Genomic DNA, 19,929 nt, shown 5'->3' with positions numbered 1-19,929 from the left:
TGCCATTCATGATGTGTGCAGCAGAACTGCTCAGGATTTCTGAATTCATTGAACACTCCTTGACCACGGTGAGTGGGAACAGACTGTGCAGGAAAAAAAACATCATTAAAACGTTTCTTTTCAACCTCCATATTTCTGGCGTTAGTAATGCAGATGCTGACAAGCACTTCTACATTAGAAGTGATTTCACCTGACAAATTCTGGACAGAACATCACCACAGCACCACCACGCTCCCAATGTGCAGACAGGGACAAGGCTGCATCCGCGAGAGAAAAAGGGCACAGGTGCTCATGGCAAAATCAACTGCATGAAATGTAGCTCACATCACTGACCATAACGAACATTTCCCATGTGGAATGATTTGTCACTAACTTTTCTACTCCTTGGACAGGTTCTTGAGTACACAGGTCCTGGTGCCCAGATGTACCAGATGCCCAACAACAGCTCCATCAGCGAGTTCCTCCTCCTGGCGTTGGCAGACACGCGGCAGCTGCAGCTCCTGCACTTCTGGCTCTTGCTGGGCATCTACCTGGCTGCCCTCCTGGGCAACGGCCTCATCAGCACAGCCGTAGCCTGCGACCACCGCCTGCACACCCCCATGTACTTCTTCCTCCTCAACCTCGCCCTCCTCGACCTGGGCTGCATCTCCACCACTCTCCCCAAAGCCATGGCCAATGCCCTCTGGCACACCAGGGCCATCTCCTACGCAGGATGTGCTGCACAGCTCTTTTTCTTTGTCTTCTTCATCTCAGCAGAATATTCCCTTCTCACCATCATGTCCTATGACCGCTACGTTGCCATCTGCAAGCCCCTGCACTACGGGACCCTGCTGGGCAGCAGAGCTTGTGCCACCATGGCAGCAGCTGCCTGGGGCACTGGGCTTCTCAATGCTGTGTTGCAAACTGCCAACACATTTTCCCTGCCTCTGTGCCAAGGCAATGCTGTGGATCAGTTCTTCTGTGAAATCCCCCAGATCCTCAAGCTCTCCTGCTCAAAATCCTACCTCAGCGAAGTTGGGTTACTCCTTTTCATTCTCTGTTTATCATTTGGGTGTTTTGTCTTCATTGTTGTGTCCTATGTGCAGATCTTCAGGGCTGTGCTGGGGATGCCTTCTGAGCAGAGACGGCACAAAGCCTTCTCCACGTGCCTCCCTCACCTGGCCGTGCTCTCCCTGTCAGTCAGCACGGGCTTTTTTGCCTACGTGAAACCCCACTCCCAATCCTCCCCATTCCTAGATCTGGCAGTGGCACTTCTATACTCTGTGGTTCCTCCAACACTGAATCCCATTATCTACAGCATGAGGAACAAGAAGATCAAGCATGCCCTCAGCAAACTGTTGCAGTATGTGCACTATTCCAGCTTCAATAAAGTGCCCATCTTCCTCACATGATTCCCACTGATGCTTCTTCATATTTTATGTATGTTTGATTTTTTTTGTTTGTGCAAGTGTGATACAGTAATCTGTAAAAAAATGTTGCAATTCATTCCACTTCTTATTTCCCATCTACTTTCTATTTTCTCACACCATGAGCTCACGTAAATATGGAACCAGGTTCCCTGAGTAGGTTAAAAGACACTAAAAAAGCTTGCAAAAACTACTTTTCCTTAGCTCTTCTCTCTTTCTGCCTTGCCTGGATCTTGGGGAGGTACAGCCATGGACAGCAGCACAACATGCTCTTTTCATTCTTGGTCCCTTTACACTGCCACACTGCTCTCAAGTCCTTGCATTTGTGCAGACCTGAAGGTCTTGTGTGTCTCACCACAGCACTGTTGTCTCTACAGTAGCACTCCGGGCATGCTGCCATGTTTTGTGCCTCTTTAGCACAAATTAGCACGGCTACAGCACACCTTCCCCAAATATTCTACCAGTTTCTCAGGATCCTACAGTTGCTCAGAAATGAAGTTCCAAACCCCTGGGGTAGCCCACTGCTCCAGGCACCTGCCCAGACCGTCCCACACCCCCTGCCATGCAGAGCTCTCCCGCCTTGGGGCAGATCTCTCAATCATATTCTTGAATAGTTGTTTAATCTGAAACATAACCGGAAAAACCGTACCAAGATGTAGCAATGGGAGCACGCTGGTTTGAATATCCCACGTATAGTCAGAGTTCTCAGGAGCTGTTGTAACTAGCTCACGAGCTCTAGGGAAAGAAGGAGAAATGAAAGGGAGGACGAAGGACTGCTGGAAAGTGTCCTCCCTTGTCTCCTCCATAGCCGGGCACCCTGAGGAGACAAAGCCAAGGGTGTAATTACTGATCATACCAACAATATGACTTCCAAAACCCAAAGATGACTGCAGACTGCAACACGCACAGAACTTTCGTTAGTCAGCTGCCAGTTTTATCATGATATAAGCCAAGGCCAAACAGCACAACAAAATAAAATCCCTAATCAGCCCCCAGAGTTGAGAAACAGTGCAGCAGGGGAAAACAAGCAGCAAGCAGGGAGCTGTGCAGTGCAGTTTCATGAGAGGACTCAACGAGCCCCTTAAATAGGGAAACAATCAGCATCACTGCCAGCATCCATACAAGTACCACAGAGCCCTGTGTTAACTTGCTCTGGACAGGTCTGCTGTTATATCAGCACTTGGAGCCCCACATCAGGTGTCAAAATGACTGTGGAGTTTTAACCCATCTGGTGGCTCAGCACCACACAGTGCTTTGCGCAGTGCCCCCTTCCCAGTGGGATGGGGAAGAGACTTTGGAAAAAGCAAAGTACAACCCGTCGGTTGAAATAAACCTATTTACTGAGAGAGATAAAAGGAAAAGAGCAATAGTTATGACTATATATACATATATATATAAAAGTACATAGCAAGTGATGCACAAGCACTTGCTCACCACCCTCTAACCAATGCCCAGCTGGCCCCTGGGCAGCAGAAGAGAGAGAGATGAACTCCCACCCCTTTCAGTACTCCTTCCGCTTGCTGTCAGATGGTACGGAACGTCCCTTTGGCCACTTTCAGTCAGCTGTCCTCATTCTGTTCCTTCTCAGATCCTTGGGCCCTCCACTGACAGTGGCCCAGGCTCTGTACTACACTGCTTAGCTGCAGATATAAACATCAGAGTGTTAACAATGTTGTTTTTCTCCTACAACCAAAACATTGCATCATACCAGGCAGCGTGAAGAAAACAGTTCCATCCCAGTTGTAACTCAGACACATCCCTGTCCCCTTCCTCTTGTTCTTCCTGATCAGGAAGGAAGGAACAGATGCTGCCCGTCTCCTCTTTAAGCCATTTCCATCAGTTCTCAGCTGGCTCCTCTGCCTCCCCCAGGCAGAGCTCAGTGCACTCTCACAGAGGGCAGCAGCCTGTCCTCGACTTCCTTGACCATCCAGCAGAAAGAGTCTGCACCCCCCTTTGCTACAGCTCAGAGGTGGGAACCATGCCACCATGTCTCTGTGAGCCAAATAAGACTCTGGGCCTGCAAATGCACAGAGATTTTGAGCTCGCTGAGTTAATGTTTGTTGTCTTCTCCTTAGTGTAAAGACACTTCAGAAAGAGTCCCATTCCAGAAACATTATTTGATTTAGCCTGGTTGGGCCGTATATCTACAGCACGGTACTGGTATTCAGAAGGTGGCACAGAGGTACTAGGCCCATTGTGGGGCTCACAGTTGTCCAGTAATCACTGACACTACCATGGCATGGCTTTCCTGAAGGTCCTGAGCTGCATTTGCCATCTGGCTGAGGTGTGCTGGAGACCCCAGGGAACTGCCATGCAAAGGAGAGCCCAGAACAAAGGAAGGTGTCATCAGTGAGAGAATGTAGGTGTGTCACAGCTTTGTAATGCCTTAAGCTCTGGAATATGCAATAGATGGGGGATAGAGAAAGATCTGACTCTTCCTCTGGTGAGCTCACCCATCTGGTTGGCTGAATAACTCTGCATGCTCCATGGGGACACTCTCAGGTGCCCGTTACTCGGAGATCTGATGACATTTAGGATGGTCAAGAATAACTCCATTCTGGACCCCAGCTGATGCTCAGGAAGGAGGTGTCTATCTCAGAGATCTTCCACCGCATCTAGCAGGCACTCACACACTGGAAGGACCACCCCAGGCACCCTCATCTTCACTGAGCATGTGTGTGAGCAACTGAGTCAATGCTGAATAAAGAGCAGGGATTCAGATGAGGGCTCACACACAGGAACCTCACTCTATGCAACTGAACTCAACTAAGAGGACTCCCAGCTCCCATGGTCCTGTGTGGACCTCCCCAGGCACTCTGGTCACCTGTGAGTGCCTCTGGGTGAGCAATTGTTTCACAACCACTGAATAAAGACCAAGGACTCAAAAGAAACATGCGTAAGCAGACAATTTATTGCACACACTGGAACCGAACAAAGAGGACTCCCATCTCCCATGGGTCCATGTGGAGCTAAATCCCATTTTAAGCCCAGGGTTTCCTTTTTTTAAGGGCCATGGGCAGAGGTTTCCAGATGATGCGTTTACACCTCTACTAAGCAAACATGCTCTGATAGGACCAAACATGTTTCTGGAATCAGCTTCCATCCAATGGACAATTGGTGACTAACTGAACTGAATTCAAAGTGTGTTCTGCAATGATGGATGAAAAGCTGGATATGAGGAAGCAGTATGCGCTTGAAGCCCAGAACGCCGCCTGTATCCTGGGCTGCACCAACAGAGGGGTGGCAGCAGGGATAGGGAGGAGACTGTCCCCCCTCTGCCCTGCCCTCATGAGGCCCCACCTGGAGGACTGTCTTTGAGCCTGGGACCCCAGTACAGGAGGGGTGTGGAGCTGTGTGAGCAGGTCCAGAGGAGGGCTACAAATATGAGCAAAAGGCTGGAGCACCTCTCCTATGGAGACAGGTTGAGGGAGTTGGATTTCATTAGGTTGGAGAAGAAAAGGCTCTGAGAGACCCCCTTGCAGCATTCCAGAATATGACAGAGGGGGACTGACATTTTACGTGGTCTGATATTGACAGGACAAAGGCAAATTACATTATACTAAAATAGGGGAGATTTGGGTTAGAAGTTAGGAAGAACTTTTTACTCTGAAGGTGGAGAGACTCTCGATCAGGTTGCTCACAGAGGCTATGGATGCTCCATCTGTGGAGGCATCCAAGGCCAGGTAGGATGGAATGCTGGGCAACCTGATCTGGTGGTTGGAAACAATGCCCATGGCAGGGGAGTAGCAAGAAGGTGATCTTTCAAGTCCCCTCCAACTTAAGCCTTTCCATGATTTTGTGAATCTGATTCAGTGATGACCCTGCTGCCTGGCAGAAGCAGTCAGCCATGGAGACCCATGGACATCTCCAGAGGGAAGGAAATCACCGCCTCTGTTGCAGAGCTGGGCCAGGCTCCTGGGACACAGGAAGCTCATACAAGAGGGCAGCGCTGCGGAGAGACAGCTGTGCACAGGAGGAGCACTTCTGTAAAGCATAGCAGGGCTATAGGCATGATCTGCAGGTGACACGAAGATAGAAGAGAAAGGAGAAAGAAATTACAGGATGTGTACAGTGTGAGTAGGATGTGAGCTCACTGGAGGAGCACTGCTCACAGTGCTTGACAGGGTAAGTCTCTTGCAGTAGGCAATGAAGCTGTTTTTCCAGGAGGGATCACTGAATCAGGGATATCCCATAGCAGATCTGGCTGAAGGTACTTCATGTTTTCTTACTCTGGAAAAAGACTACTGTTCCAGATGAGGGCTTCTGTGCTGCAGCATCAGAGCACAGCCCTGAGGGCTGCGTGTCCCAGGACGGCTGCAGGCTGTGCAGCCGGGGGTGCAGCCGGGTGCCCAGGGCTGTGGTGCAGAGCAGGGTCCCTGCTGTGCCCCAGGGGCTGTGTGCCGGGGCAGGGACTCTGCCGCCTGCCAGGCTCAGCACTCAGCCTGCCCGGGGAGCTGCCCAGGGCGCTGCGGGGAGACGTGTGGGGGGAAGGAGCCCCCCAGCAGGGCAGGGCAGGGGCCTTCTGCTGCCACAGCTGCTGTCTGGGGCAGGGGGATCACAGATATGCTGCAAACGAAAATGTTTCCAAGAGCACTTTGCAAGAGGAGAGACAGGGCAGGGATTTTTCTTTTATATCCTTAGGGAAGAGAAAAGGATGGGAGGCTGAAATCTAAAAGGACCTGTCAACTTTGAACACATCTCTGAGACTCCTGAATCTTACTTTAATCAATAGAGAATTCTCAATTGTACCTTTCTCAGTGTGCTGTTATATGAACAACCTCCTAAAGTGCTTTCAGCCTCTCCTCTCCCAAAGGACAGCACCAGCTGAAATTGTCGTCATTCCCTGCAAACATGAATTATGCACTTCGCCTCTTAATAGGCATTTTCTCTAACAGAAATTTTAGTGCATAGAAGTTGAGGTTAGGGGCTCTTAGAGCAGTTGGGGTAAAGATAAGATATGTAGAAACAGCTCCTTGGAGGAAAATATCCAAGAGGCTGGGATATGATTAGGAAATGATTAGGAAAGTAATGATTAGGAAAGGAAAGCTCTTTAAGCATTTGCTTCTTACATGACGCTGAAGCTCACGAAAATAAACTCATGTTATGGAGTTAAATGGACTTTCTGAGTGTAGCAGGAGGAGCGCCTCTGAGAATGATGTAAACTTGTCATTATCTTCTGCACTCTGAACAGGACTCCATGCCCAGGAACCACAGATGCCCAACAGCAGCTCCATCAGCGAGTTCCTCCTCCTGGCGTTGGCAGACACGCGGCAGCTGCAGCTCCTGCACTTCTGGCTCTTGCTGGGCATCTACCTGGCTGCCCTCCTGGGCAACGGCCTCATCAGCACAGCCGTAGCCTGCGACCACCGCCTGCACACCCCCATGTACTTCTTCCTCCTCAACCTCGCCCTCCTCGACCTGGGCTGCATCTCCACCACTCTCCCCAAAGCCATGGCCAATGCCCTCTGGCACACCAGGCACATCTCCTACGCAGGATGTGCTGCACAGGTCTTTTTCTTTCTCTTCTTCATCTCAGCAGAGTACTCCCTTCTCACCATCATGTCCTATGACCGCTACGTTGCCATCTGCAAGCCCCTGCACTACGGGACCCTGCTGGGCAGCAGAGCTTGTGCCACCATGGCAGCAGCTGCCTGTGGCACTGGGGTCCTTAATTCCCTGTTGCACACTGCCAATACATTTTCCCTGCCTCTGTGCCAAGGCAATGCTGTGGATCAGTTCTTCTGTGAAATCCCCCACATCCTCAAGCTCGCCTGCTCAGAATACTATCTCAGGGAAGTTGGGCTTAATGTAATAAGTGCCCTTGTCTTATTTGGGTGCTTTGCTTTCATTCTCTTCTCCTATGTGCAGATTTTCAGGGCCGTGCTGAGGATGCCCTCTGAGCAGGGACGGAACAAAGCCTTCTCCACGTGCCTCCCTCACCTGGCTGTGGTCTCCCTGTTTCTCAGCACTGTCATGTTTGCCCACCTGAAGCCCTTCTCTATTTCCCTCCCATCCCTTGACCTGGTGGTGGCACTTCTGTATTCAGTTGTTCCTCCAACACTGAATCCTATTATCTACAGCATGAGGAACCAGGACATCAAGCATGCCCTCAGCAAAATGTTGCAATATGCACTACTCCAGCTTCAATAAAGTAAGCATTGTCCTCACGTGATTCCCAGTCATTGTTCTTCCTATTTTATATGTGTTTGATCTTTTGTTTTTGTTTGTGTGATACTCTAATCTGCAAAAAAATGTTGCATTTTTTCCACTTCTTCTTTTGCGTCTATTTTCTGTTTTTTCACGCCAAGAGCTCATGTAAATAGGGATCCAGGTTCCCTGAAAAGGTTAAAAGACACTAAAAAAGCTTTCCAAATTACTTTTCCTTTGCTCTTCTCTCTTTCTGCCTTGCCTGGATCTGGATCTGAGGGAGGTACAGCCACAAACAGCAGCACAACATGCTCTTTTCATTCCTGGTCTCTTTACACTGCTCTCAAGTCCTTGCATTTGTGCAGACCTGAAGGTCTTGTGTGTCTCACCACAGCCCTGTTGTCTCTACAGCAGCACTCCGGGGCTGCAGTCAGTAGGCGGCAATATGAAGCGCTGTGTCAGAGCTGGTCTCCTTGCTGCAGCGCCATAACAAGAGGGGCTCTTCAGAGCAGGACCAGAGAACTGGAGGCCTCTTCCAAAGGAATGGTGTAAGGACAATACATTCGGAGCTGCTTCCTGAGAAGACCTTGAGATCTTCTGGTGTTCTTCACTGAGTGACGGGGACAGTTTCAGAGTCCCAAGGTGATCTGTTATGGACTCAGGGCAGTGCTGTGTTTTGACATGGAAAGTGGCTCAGCACCACGCGGTCGTTTGCTCACTGCTGTTATCTCAACTCTAGGAGCCCCACATTGGGCAACAAAATGACCGTGGTGGTTTAACCTGCTGGGTGGCTCAGCACCACACAGTGCTTTGTGCACTGTCCCCTTTCCCAGTGGGATGGGGAAGAGAATTTGGCTGTACAACTCGTGGGCTGAAATAAAGCTATTTCCTAAGAGAGATCAAAGGAAAGGGTAATACTTATGACATATGCATATATACGTCTCACTGGTGTGTCAGAGGGAAGGGTGCCAGGGCAATACCTGCACAGAAGTGGTGGACCCTCTGCCCTGTCACAGTCGGACAGAGCTGAGAGAGGAGGAGGGTTGGAAGAGTATCCCAGCTCAGCATCATTGGTGCACCCCCTGCCTGCCAACCCCACTCCCCCAGGTCCCACTAAGCAACAGGTTTGAATGCTGGAAATTGAAGGGGACATGAGTGGGGAGGCCAGGCCGGATCTGCTTAGGATGGAGTCTAGGCTGAGGCAGTCACCCCCATGCCTTGAAACTGCCTCTGTCAGGAAAGGCAGGAGGGGAATTGTGGTGGGCAATTCCCTTCTCAGGGGAACAGAGGGCTCCATTTGCAGGCCCGACCCGACCTGCAGGGAGGTGTGCTGCCTCCCTCGGGCCCACATCAGGGACATCACCAGAAAAGTCCTGGGTCTGGTTTGCTCCTCTGATTATTAACCATTACAGATAGTTCAGGTAGGCAGTGATGAAATTGCTCAGGGAAGCCTGCGAGCTTTCAAAAAGGATTTCAGGGGCTCATACTTTGCACTGCCTTTACCTCACTTTTTACTCTGGGTTTACTTACACTCTACTCCAGGTGTACTCATGTTTTACTTCGGATTTATTCACGCTATACTCCAGGTTTATTCACTCCTTACTTCAAGTTTACTTACACTTTACTCTGGGTTTACTCACACGTTGTTTTGGGTTACCTCACACTTTACACCAGTTTGTTCTTACTTTTCTCTGGGTGCACTCAGTTTTACTCCATGTGTTCCCTCACTTTACTCCAGCCTTTACTGACACTTGACTCCAGGTTCACACCTAATTTACTCTGGGTTCACTCACACTTGTCTCCAGTTTTACTCACAGTTTACTCCGTGTGTGCCTACACCTTACTTGTGGTTTTACTTGCAGTTTAATCCGGGTTTTACTCACAGTTTACTCAAAGTTTACTCACTCACACATTACTCCTGACTTACTCACTCCTGGCTTTGCTCACACTTCACACCAGGTTTACACATACTTCACTTTGGGTTTACTCTTATGCTGGAGATGGAGAGGTCAGCTCAGCCTTGCTGAATGCTGACTCTGATAATGAGGCTCTGGAAAGGAGACAGAAGCTCTGAATAAACAGGGGTGTTTTGTACCTAGCCATAAGATAAGCACTCTGCTGATTAATCTTACTCTACTCCGGGTGTACTCACACTTTACTCGGGGTTTTATTCACACTTTACTCCGGGTTTACTCATACTTTACTACAAGTTTCCTCCAACATTACTCCAAGTTTATTCACTCTTGACTCCAGGTTTACTGACACTTTGGGTGTTCTGATCTTACTCAGGGTTCACTCAAACTTTACACTGTCTTTTCTCCCTGTTCTACTCACACTTGACTCTAGGTTCGCTCACAGTTTCCTCCAGAATTACACACATTTTACTTTGGGTTTACTCAGACCTCACTCTGATTTTACTCACACTCTACTGCAGACGTACTCACATTTTACTCCAGGTTTACACACAGTTTACTCCAAGTTTTTTTTTTTTTTTTAACTTTACTCTGGGTTTACACAGAATTTATTCAGGACACTCGCAAACATTACTTTGGGTTTACTCTGTCTTTTCTCCAGATTTACTCATACTCATAATTTACTCATACTCGTTTACTCATACTTTACCCCTGGATCACTCATACTTGGCTCCAGGTTCTCCCACAATTTACTTTGGGTTTACCCATACTTTACTCAGGCTTCACTCACACTCAACTCCAGGTGTACTCACACTCCAGGTTTATTCACACTCCACTCTGGCTGCACTCACAGTTTACTCTGTGTCTGCCCACACTTTACTCTGTGTGAGCCCACACCTTACTCAGGGTTTTACTTACCATTTACTCCTGGTTTAGTCACACTTCACTCCTTGTTTACTCATACTTTTTTTTGGGTTTGTTCGCACATTACTCTGGGTTTACTCTAACTTTTCTCCAGGTTTTACTCACTCTTTTCTCTGGGTTTACTCACGTTTTGCTCCAGGTTTACTCACTCTTCAAGCTTTCTCACACTTTCCTCTGGATTTACTCACACTTTACCAACGTTTATCTCACACATTACTTCAGGTTTACTCTTGATTTACTCAAGGTTTACTCACACTTTGAGTAAACCAGTCTGAGTTTACACGCAATTTAGTCAAGGTTTTGTCACACTTCACTCCGCGTCTTCCCACATTTTACTCAAGAGTCAGCCAACACTTTGCTCCCAGTTTACACACACTTTACTACACATTTACTCATTCTCTTCTCTGGGTGTACGCACACCTTTCTCTGGGTATTACTCACACTTTAATCCCAGTTTACTCACACTTTTTTCCTGGGTTTTACTCATAGTCTTCTCCAGGTGAACTCCCACCTTACTCTGTGTTTTTCTAACAATTTACTTCGGGTCTACTCACACTTTATTCTGAATTTACTCACACTTCTATCTGGGTTTGCTCCCACTTTACTCCAGGTTTGCTCACAATCTACTGCAGGAGTACTCACACCTTACTCCATGTTTTACACGCACTTCTCTCCAGGTTTACTCACACGGTGTTTTGGGTTTTGCTCACACTTCACTCCATGTTTACTCATACTTTTATCCAGCTTTTACTCACCCTTTACTCCAGGTTTACTTCAGTAAAGTAAATAAGTTAAAGGTTATGAGCTTTCATGGGTTGCTGAATTGGCAGCTGCAGGTTTGACCTTGCTAAGCCAGGTTCTTGCTGCCGATAAGAGATGCTCTTCTGCAGACTTAGACAACTAGTGCAGACAGCGGGAATCCCGTTTTTTTTTCCAAATCACATTGGTAGCTATCCTATCTCTGAAATGCAAGGTAGCAGGCTTGGACAGTAAAACCACAAATTAATGAAGAAGCAGTGGATTGATGAATGGAGTTGTGGCCAACGAGAGGACCAAACAGAGCCAGCCAAGTGTCCTCCATCCTGACCCAAGCCCAAGAAAATAACATGATGGCCTTCATTGGAAAGACCACTGAGATATACACATGTGTAAAAGAGCATGTGTAAAAGAGGGTGAGGGAAAATGTCAATCATTCTGGGGACTCATTGTAATAAATCAACCTTTTCTTGTACATCAAATGCATACGTTATCAGCTTGCCCTTTAAGTATGTCCCTTTCTTGCTCTCCAGAATGCAGCCTAGGTGGCAATATCCCCTCTGCAACCATCATGAGTGCAGTGTTGATTAAACATAGCTGCATTATAACTACACTCTGGATGTAGAGTTTGATTTCCACACGTCAGTTCTGTCCCTTAATTTGGTGCTTGTCAGCCCTTCTTGAGTGTGCCCGGAGCTGCCCTAGTGCTGAGCAACGGGCCTCAAGGCCGGGCTGGGGTCTGGAGCTGATCCCAATGGTGAGCAAGGGAAGTGCAGGGAGGGAAAGGCCGAGAGCCTCTATGCCTCATGTGCCTCTGCTGGAAGCCACGAGGATTCTTGGGTTCCAGGAATTCCTGGGTTCCAAAGTCCATGGGCCCTCAGTGCGCAGGGACACTGCTCTCCCCCCATCCACCCAGCCTGTGATGCCATCATAGAAGGCTACCAGGTTGCTCAAGCACTATTACCTCTTGGTGAACCCATGCTGACTCCTCCTCATATCCTTCTACTATTCCAGTTGCTTGGAGATGGCATCCACAATAGGCTGTTCCATCACCTTCCTAGGGACAGAGGTGAGACTGACTGGCCTGTAGTTTCCCACATCCTCCTTCTTGCCCTTTCTGAAGACCAGACTGACATTGGCTCTCCTCCAGTCTTAGGGCACCTCTCCTGTTCTCCAAGGCCTGTCAAAGATGATAGAGAGTGGTTCAGCAGTCACCTCTGCCAGCTCCCTCAGCACATGTGGATGCATCCCATCTGGACCCACGGATGTGTGCACACTGATCCCACCCAGACACTTCTGCACCATCCGCTCCTCAACCAGAGCGAGGCTCTGATATGTTATAGATAAGTATACGCATAGATATGTTGAGGTGAGGTCACCTGTGCAAGCAGAACTCAACACCTTGTAACAAACGTGGCTAGATGGTGTTTCAGAGGTTATTTCAGTCTCTGGAGGTGACAGACCCACAGCAGGAACAAGGCTGGCAAAGCGCCTTGGAAGACATTCTTTCTGTAGTAGCCAATAGGACAGCCTTGAATTCAGGGCTGAGCTCTGTACCTTTAGGAATGCAGCTCATGGTCATTCCCATGTCTCTGGTAAGCCAGCAGAAGACACCAGCTGGGCAGGCTGACTGAGAGATCCCTTCTGCCTGAGAAGCTGATTGCCTGCATACAGAAACAGGCCTTGGGTCCTTGTTTTCACATCCCTTGCCCATTAGCACATGATGAGCGCATAACTTGGACATGTCTACCTGAAAGGTGTACATCAGGCTTGTGACTTGAAAGGTTATGTTGAGATTTCATCTGTGTGGTGTGCTGGCAGGCCAAGAGAAGCTGATGGGTTGGTACACTGCCTGGAGGATAGATTGTGAGATGACGACACTTTCCATCTACCGGGACTGGTGGAAGACATTTAATACTGCCCTGCATGAGACCCTTCTCTCTGCAGAGAGAAGTATGAGGCATGAATTGATGGATGGACCACTCACTGTATGTGGAATTGGATGGATGGTCACAGCCCGAGTTGTGGACAACAGCTCATCGGCTGTGTGGAGACAAAAGTATTTTTCAGAGGTATGCAAGTGGGACTGGTGCTACTTAATCAATTTGTCACTGACTTGGACAGCACTGTTGAGTGCACCTTCAGCAAGTTTGTGGGTGACATCAATTTCTGTGATGTGGTCAACACAATAAAGAGAAGGGATGCCACCCAAAGGGACCCTGACAAGATACAGAGGTAGGTCTGTGAGAACCTCATCAAGATCAACAAGGCCATCCATGTGCAAGGATATTCATATGGCTCATTGCAATCCGAAGCACAAATACAAGCAGAGTGGAAAATGCACTTAGAGCAGTCCAGAGGAGAAACACTTGAGGTGTTACTTGATGAAAATCTTAACACAAATTGGCAGTGTGCACTTAGAGCCCAGAAAACCAACCACTTCCCGGGCTGCATGAAATGAAGTGTAGCTAGTAGGTCAAGGGAGGCGATTCTCCTCCCCTATTCCACTCTTGATAGACTGCACATGGAGTACTCCATTCAGATGAAGGGCCGCAGTCAAAAGGATGAGCTATTGTAGGGTACTTGCTTTAGCACGGGGGTTGGACTTGGTGACCTCTCGTGGTCCCTTCCAACCTCTTCAATTCTGTGATTGTGTGAAATGTCACTCAAAGGGTAGTGATGCATTGCCAGTGGTCATAGAACCATAGAAGCATAGAATGGCTTGTATTGAACGAAGGGATCTCAAAGGTCATCTAGTTCCTACCCCGTGCTGTAGGCAGCGTTGCCAACCACTAAATCAGGCACTACATCAGGCTGCCCGAGGCCCCATCCAGCCTGGATTTGAACACCTCCAGGGATGGGGCATCCACCACTTCTCTGGGCTGCCTGTGCCAGGACCTCACCACAATCTCAGTGAAAAAATCCCCCCATTCTCTAATCTAAATCTCACCTCATTAAATTTTAAATGGATCCTTTTTGTGCTATCCCTATCTACCCATGTAAAAAGTGTAGATGTTTCTACCCTCTTGTTTCTAAGCTCTCTTTAAGTACTGGAAGGCTTCAATGTGTTCCCCTCCAAGTTGTTTCTACTCCCAGCTCCCTCAACCTGACATCTTAGGAGAGGTCCTCCAGCACTCTGATCATCCTCGTGTCTCTCCTTTGGACCTGCTCCAAAAGCTTTACATCATTCTCAGTACAGGCCATCTGAGAGCTGAGTAGAGAAGGATAATGCCCTCCCTCACTCTGATGGCCACCTCTCTGTTGATGCAGCCCAGGGTACAGTTGGCCTCTCAGGCTGCAAGCACACACTTCTGGCTCCTGTTAAGGTTTCCATCTCCCAGGACCTCTAAGTCCTTCCCTGCAGGGCAGCTCTCAAGGAGTTCTTCCCTCATTCCTGGGATTGTTCCAACACAATGTCATGGAGTTACCTAGATAGATCTGTGCCGATGACAGGGGGGCAGTAGGCTCGTGGGCACCCCCCTCCCCCCGGCTTCCCGAGAAAGAAAAAACGGAGCAGCAGCAACGATCTAAGAAGGAGAACTTATTTTACTAACTATGATGTTGGGATGCAAGATGACACGATATAATACAATCTAATTGGGAGTAAGGATAATAAATCAAATGAAATGAGAGAGAGCGAAAGAGCGATAGGGAGAGAGAGAGTGAGAGAGTTTCCGAAACTGAAAGCCCCACTTGATGGAGGCGCACGGCTTGGAAGCACACCCACTCCTCTCCCTGGCAGCAAGCAACAGTGAAAAAGACCATGCGCAACCAGATGACGTATCTTCCGTGACGTATCTTCCTTCTCTGACCATGAGGTCCTCAGGGATACGTAGTTCTTCTCTTTTGTCCATGGTGTTATGATGTAGAATAGCAATAGCAAAGTTACAAAACCATGACAAATAGCTGTTCCCAAGTGTTCAGAGAAAACTGTATTTGATGTGCAGCCATTAACACACAATTTATTGTCAGTGGTTTTTAAGCAAGGAAAGAATACAGTGCTTTTTGCCTCAACCCAGGAATTGGTTAACTGTGTTTTCTCCCCCGTCCTGTTGAGGAGGGGCAGTGACAGAGCAGCATAGGGGGCACCTGGGAGCCGGACTAGGTGAGCACAGTGCAGCTGGGTGCTGAGTTCCAGGGTGCTTTTGGGGTCCCAGCCCTGCAGCACAGTGTCTCCGTGAGCCTTCCCTTCTGCAGGACAGCCCAGCCCCACCACCCCACAGGCAGCTAGACTATAGGGTTTTAGGACAAGCACACACTAAAGTAATGTATTGGTCCTTCGGCTAATAAACTGATGCCTCTCACTAATCCAGCCTATATAATCTCCGCGGTGCCTGCTGGCATCTCATTTGCCTGCAGATACAGAGATGGAACACAGAGGCCGTGATAGTCAGCACTGACCAAGGATGATAAGGGCTTCAGGAGAAAGAGAGCAGGGTGATGTCTCAGTAGAAGTTGTAGGAAGCCAAACATGTATAAGACCGTGATCACTAATGATGATTACAGACATGCACGTGTATATGAATAGAAAAGGAAAAAGTATCTATTAACATAAATAAAGAAAAATCATTAAGAGTAAAAAACGCAATACCGGGCTGTTATGGGACAGACTGCGAGTCATCTGCAGAGACAGATGAGAAGTTTATCCCTGCTGAAATGTGACCAGGGCATCATTTTCCTCACAGCATCCCTGAGCTCCTTGTTCCTCATGCTGTAGATGAGCGGATTCAGTGTTGGAGGAACCATTGAGTACAGAACAGCCATCATCAGATCCAAGGATGGGGAGGAAAGAGAGGGGGGCCTTAGATTGGCAAAAAAGCCAGTGCTGAGAAACAGGGAGACCACGGCCATGTGAGGGAGGCACGTGGAGAAGGCTTTGTGCCGTCCCTGCTCAGAGGGCATCCTCAGCACGGCCCTGAAGATCTGAACATACGACACAACAATGAAAACAAAACACCCACAGGCTAAACAGACACTAAAAAGGAGTAGCCCAACTTCCCTTAGATAAGATTTTGAGCAGGAAAGCTTGACGATCTGGGGGATTTCACAGAAGAACTGATTGATGGCATTGCTTTGGCACAGAGGCAGTGAAAATGTATTGGCAGTGTGAAGCAGGGAATAGAGAAGCCCAGTGCCCCAGGCAGCTGCTGCCATGGTGGCACAAGCTCTGCTGTCCAGCAGGGTCCCGTAGTGCAGGGGCTTGCAGATGGCAACGTAGCGGTCATAGGACATCACGGTGAGAAGGGAATACTCTGCTGAGAGGAAGAAGAGAAAGAAAAAGACCTGTGCAGCACATCCTGCGTAGGAGATGGCCCTGGTGTGCCAGAGGGCATTGGCCATGGCTTTGGGGAGAGTGGTGGAGATGCAGCCCAGGTCGAGGAGGGCGAGGTTGAGGAGGAAGAAGTACATGGGGGTGTGCAGGCGGTGGTCGCAGGCTACGGCTGTGCTGATGAGGCCGTTGCCCAGGAGGGCAGCCAGGTAGATGCCCAGCAAGAGCCAGAAGTGCAGGAGCTGCAGCTGCCGCGTGTCTGCCAACGCCAGGAGGAGGAACTCGCTGATGGAGCTGCTGTTGGGCATCTGCTGTTCCTGGGCATGGAGTCCTGTTCAGAGTGCAGAAGATAATCACAAGGCAGTTCCCACAGTCACACCTCCGGCTGTATTATAGAATCTTTCTTTCTTTTAGGAGAATATTCTTTTACCCCCATTATTTGAATTTAATTTCATGAAGCTCAGCATTCCATAAGCAGGAGAAGATTATGGAGTTTTTCCTTTACTCTCATTCTCTAATCTTATCCCATCTCCCTGGATATTTGTTTCCATAACTCATAACTTTACCCCAACTGCTACTAGGGCCCACATGCCCAACTCTGTGCCCTACTGTTTCTGTTAGAGAAAGCTGCCTTTTTTCAGCGTAAGTACATTATTCATGTCTGCAGAAAATAAGAATAATTTTGACTGCTTCTATCCTTCGAGAAAGGAGAGGCTGGAATCACATTCTGTGTGACTGAATACAAAAGAAGTGATTGATTAAAGTAAGATTCAGGAGTCTCAGCGGTGTGTTCAAAGTTGACAGCCTCTATTCAGATTTCAGTCTGCAGTCCTTTTCCCTTCCCTAAGGATATAAAAGATAAATCCATGCCTTGTCTCTCCTCTTGCAAAGTGCTCTTGGAAACATTCTGGGATGCAGCGCAGCTGTGATCCCCCTGCCCAAGGCAGCAGCTGTGGCTGCAGAAGGCCCCTGCCATGCTGAGGGGCTCCTTCTCCCCACACGTCTCCCCGCAGCGCCCTGGGCAGCTCCCCGGGCAGGCTGAGTGCTGAGCCTGGCAGGCGGCAGAGTCCCTGCCCCGGCACACAGCCCCTGGGGCACAGCAGGGACCCTGCTCTGCACCACAGCCCTGGGCACCCGGCTGCACCCCCGGCTGCACAGCCTGCAGCCGTCCTGGGACACGCAGCCCTCAGGTCTGTGCTCCGATGCTGCAGCAACGAATCCCTTAGTTGGAGCCGGTCTTTTTCCCTGATAAAGAAACACAGTTTGTCTGCATCCTGATCTGCTCTGGGTTGTCTCAAATTTACTGATCCCTCCAGGGAAAGAGGCTGCATTGCCCACAGCCAAAGGCTTACCTTGTCCAGAGCTGTGAGAAATACTCCTCCAGTGATCTCACAGCCCGCTCACGCTCATTTCCCTTCTATGCTCACGTCACCTGCAGATCATGCCTCCAGCCCTGCTGTGCTGTGCAGAAGAGCTGCTCCTGGACACAGCTATCTCTAAGCAGCACTGCCCACTTGTAGGAGCTCCCTGTGTCCCAGGAGCCCGACCCAGCTCAGCAGCAGTGGATGTCATTTTTATCCTTCTCACTCATCTCCCCTAAGACAACAGCATTGTGACTGTACTTGGAAATCTGCTGCACTGACCACCAAATGTCCAGTGGACAGTGATAAATTACAGACATACAGTTATTCCTACCAGAGAATGTTTGCTGTAACCAAAAGGGCACACAGAGAAGGACAGGGAGGTGTGGACTTCCCATGTGCAGGGCAGTGATCCAGCTGAGGCAGTGCAGGCATCTCATCCCTAGGTGGAAACCCTGCGGCTGAAACGGGATTCAGCTCCCCACTGACCCACAGGAGCTGGGATTTCTCTGGTTCAGTTCAGATGTGCACAAGGAGTTGCCTGCATGTGAGTTCCTGCTGAGTCCTTGGTCCTTTACAGGGGAGTCAGTAGCTCACACACAGACCCTGGGTGATGACCAAGGTGCCTGGGGGATCTTCAACTGATGAAACCTCAGTTTTCTGTGAATGGCATCAGATCAGCCAAGTGTCATGGCAGTTCCCTGGGCTGTCCAGCACACTCACATGCAGCTGCAAATGTAGCACAGGGCCTTCAGGAAAGCCATGCCCTAAAAGTGTCTGTGCTCACTCAGAGTTCCACCATAGGTCCATTGACATTGTGCCACTTTCTGAGCACAAATATAAAGATGAGCTATCCAGTCAGGCTAAGTCCAATGATGCTTTCCAATTAGGATGACTTATTATGTTATTTTACACTACTGAGAACACCAGCACGAAATGAGCTAGAAATGTTTGTACAGTTGCAGGCCTGAGCTCTTGTTTGGACCACAGGAGCACAGTTAAATGGCTTCCACAACTGGACCACTGCACAAAAAGGATACAGAGTCTTAACGATGCATGGATGAGGAGACAAGGAAGGGCGACTGCCCTCTGTGAGAGTGCACTGAGCTCTGCCTGGGGATGGCAGAGCAGCCAGGTCAGAGAGAAAGGAAATGGCCAACCGAGGAGCCCAACAGTGCCTGTTCTTGGCTTCCTGATCAGGAAGAGCATGTGGAAGATGTACTCCACAGACAGATGGAGCCTCATGCTGTCAGGCCCTTGTCCCCATTTTGGGCCTTTTTCATCTCTGTATCTGCTGCAGAGACAGCACAGCAGGGCATGCACCTTCCAGAATGTCCCTGAAAAGGACATATGGCAGCTTCCTGACCCAAGCCATAGAGGAACCAAAGAGGAGAGGTGCTCTTCTGGATATTTGTGGAGAACACACAGACCAAAGAGAACGCAGACTGCTGGTCATGCAGTGTAAGGCTCTGAGGGGAATAGGGTCAAGATATGTGGTAACTGTCTGGGGATCACTGCTTCCAAGCAGAATAAGCCCATTCCAAGTAAAAGGAAGCCAGGTAAAACTGTGAGAAGTCCTGCAGGAATGGGAAAGATAGACCAGGTGAAGAACAAACACAGAAAAGAATCATACAGGGAGTGAAAACAAGAAGAGATCACCTGGCAGCAATGTGGATACTTTGCTCAGTGTACTTGCTGAGATGAGTTTAGGAATGTTAGAGTTCAAGTGCAATTGAATGTGCCCAAGCATATCAGAGAAAAGAAGGGCTTGTAGAAATATGTAAGCTACAAAAGGAAGGCTGGGGAGAATGTGGGCCCAGAGTAGAACGGGGCAGGGAACCTGGTGAGACAGGACATGGAAAAGACTCTGATACTCCCTTCCCTCCTGACCTCACTGTTGATTAGTTGGATTGGGCTTTTTGGAATCCTAGGTGCCCGAGACTGGTGGGAAATGGTGGTGCAAGGCACGTGTGCCCTTGGTGAAAGAGGACGTGATCAGGCAATTATTGTGATCAGGCGTGATAAACAAACAGGATTTCGAGTTGGAAGAAAGTGACAGGAATCACAGAATCCTTGAATGAGTTGGGTTGGAAGGACCTTAAAGACCATCCAGTTCCAACTCCCTTGCTGTGGGCAGTGCTGTCACCCAGTAG

The 19,929-nt window shown here is 49.0% G+C and overlaps 2 protein-coding genes across 2 annotated transcripts; one reads left to right on the top strand and one right to left on the bottom strand.

Moving 5' to 3' along the window:
- Nucleotides 1-409: 409 nt before the first annotated feature.
- On the top strand, nt 410-815 carry LOC121107956 (olfactory receptor 14I1-like; the record flags this gene model as incomplete). The annotated part of the gene is made up of 1 exon (XM_040654562.1): nt 410-815. A coding segment is annotated over exon 1 (393 nt), but the record flags the coding sequence as incomplete, so codon positions are not given.
- Nucleotides 816-15,763: 14,948 nt separating this feature from the next.
- On the bottom strand, nt 15,764-16,723 carry LOC771911 (olfactory receptor 14A16-like). The gene has a single exon (XM_015272557.3). The coding sequence runs from the start codon at nt 16,721-16,723 to the stop codon at nt 15,764-15,766; it is 960 nt and encodes a 319-aa protein (XP_015128043.3).
- Nucleotides 16,724-19,929: the final 3,206 nt, after the last annotated feature.

This window comes from Gallus gallus, chromosome 33, assembly GCF_016699485.2.
Source record: "Gallus gallus isolate bGalGal1 chromosome 33, bGalGal1.mat.broiler.GRCg7b, whole genome shotgun sequence".
NCBI classification, from domain to species: Eukaryota; Metazoa; Chordata; class Aves; order Galliformes; family Phasianidae; genus Gallus; species Gallus gallus.
The sequence above is the reverse complement of the archived record's forward strand: the minus strand, read 5'-3'. Positions and strand labels throughout refer to the sequence as shown.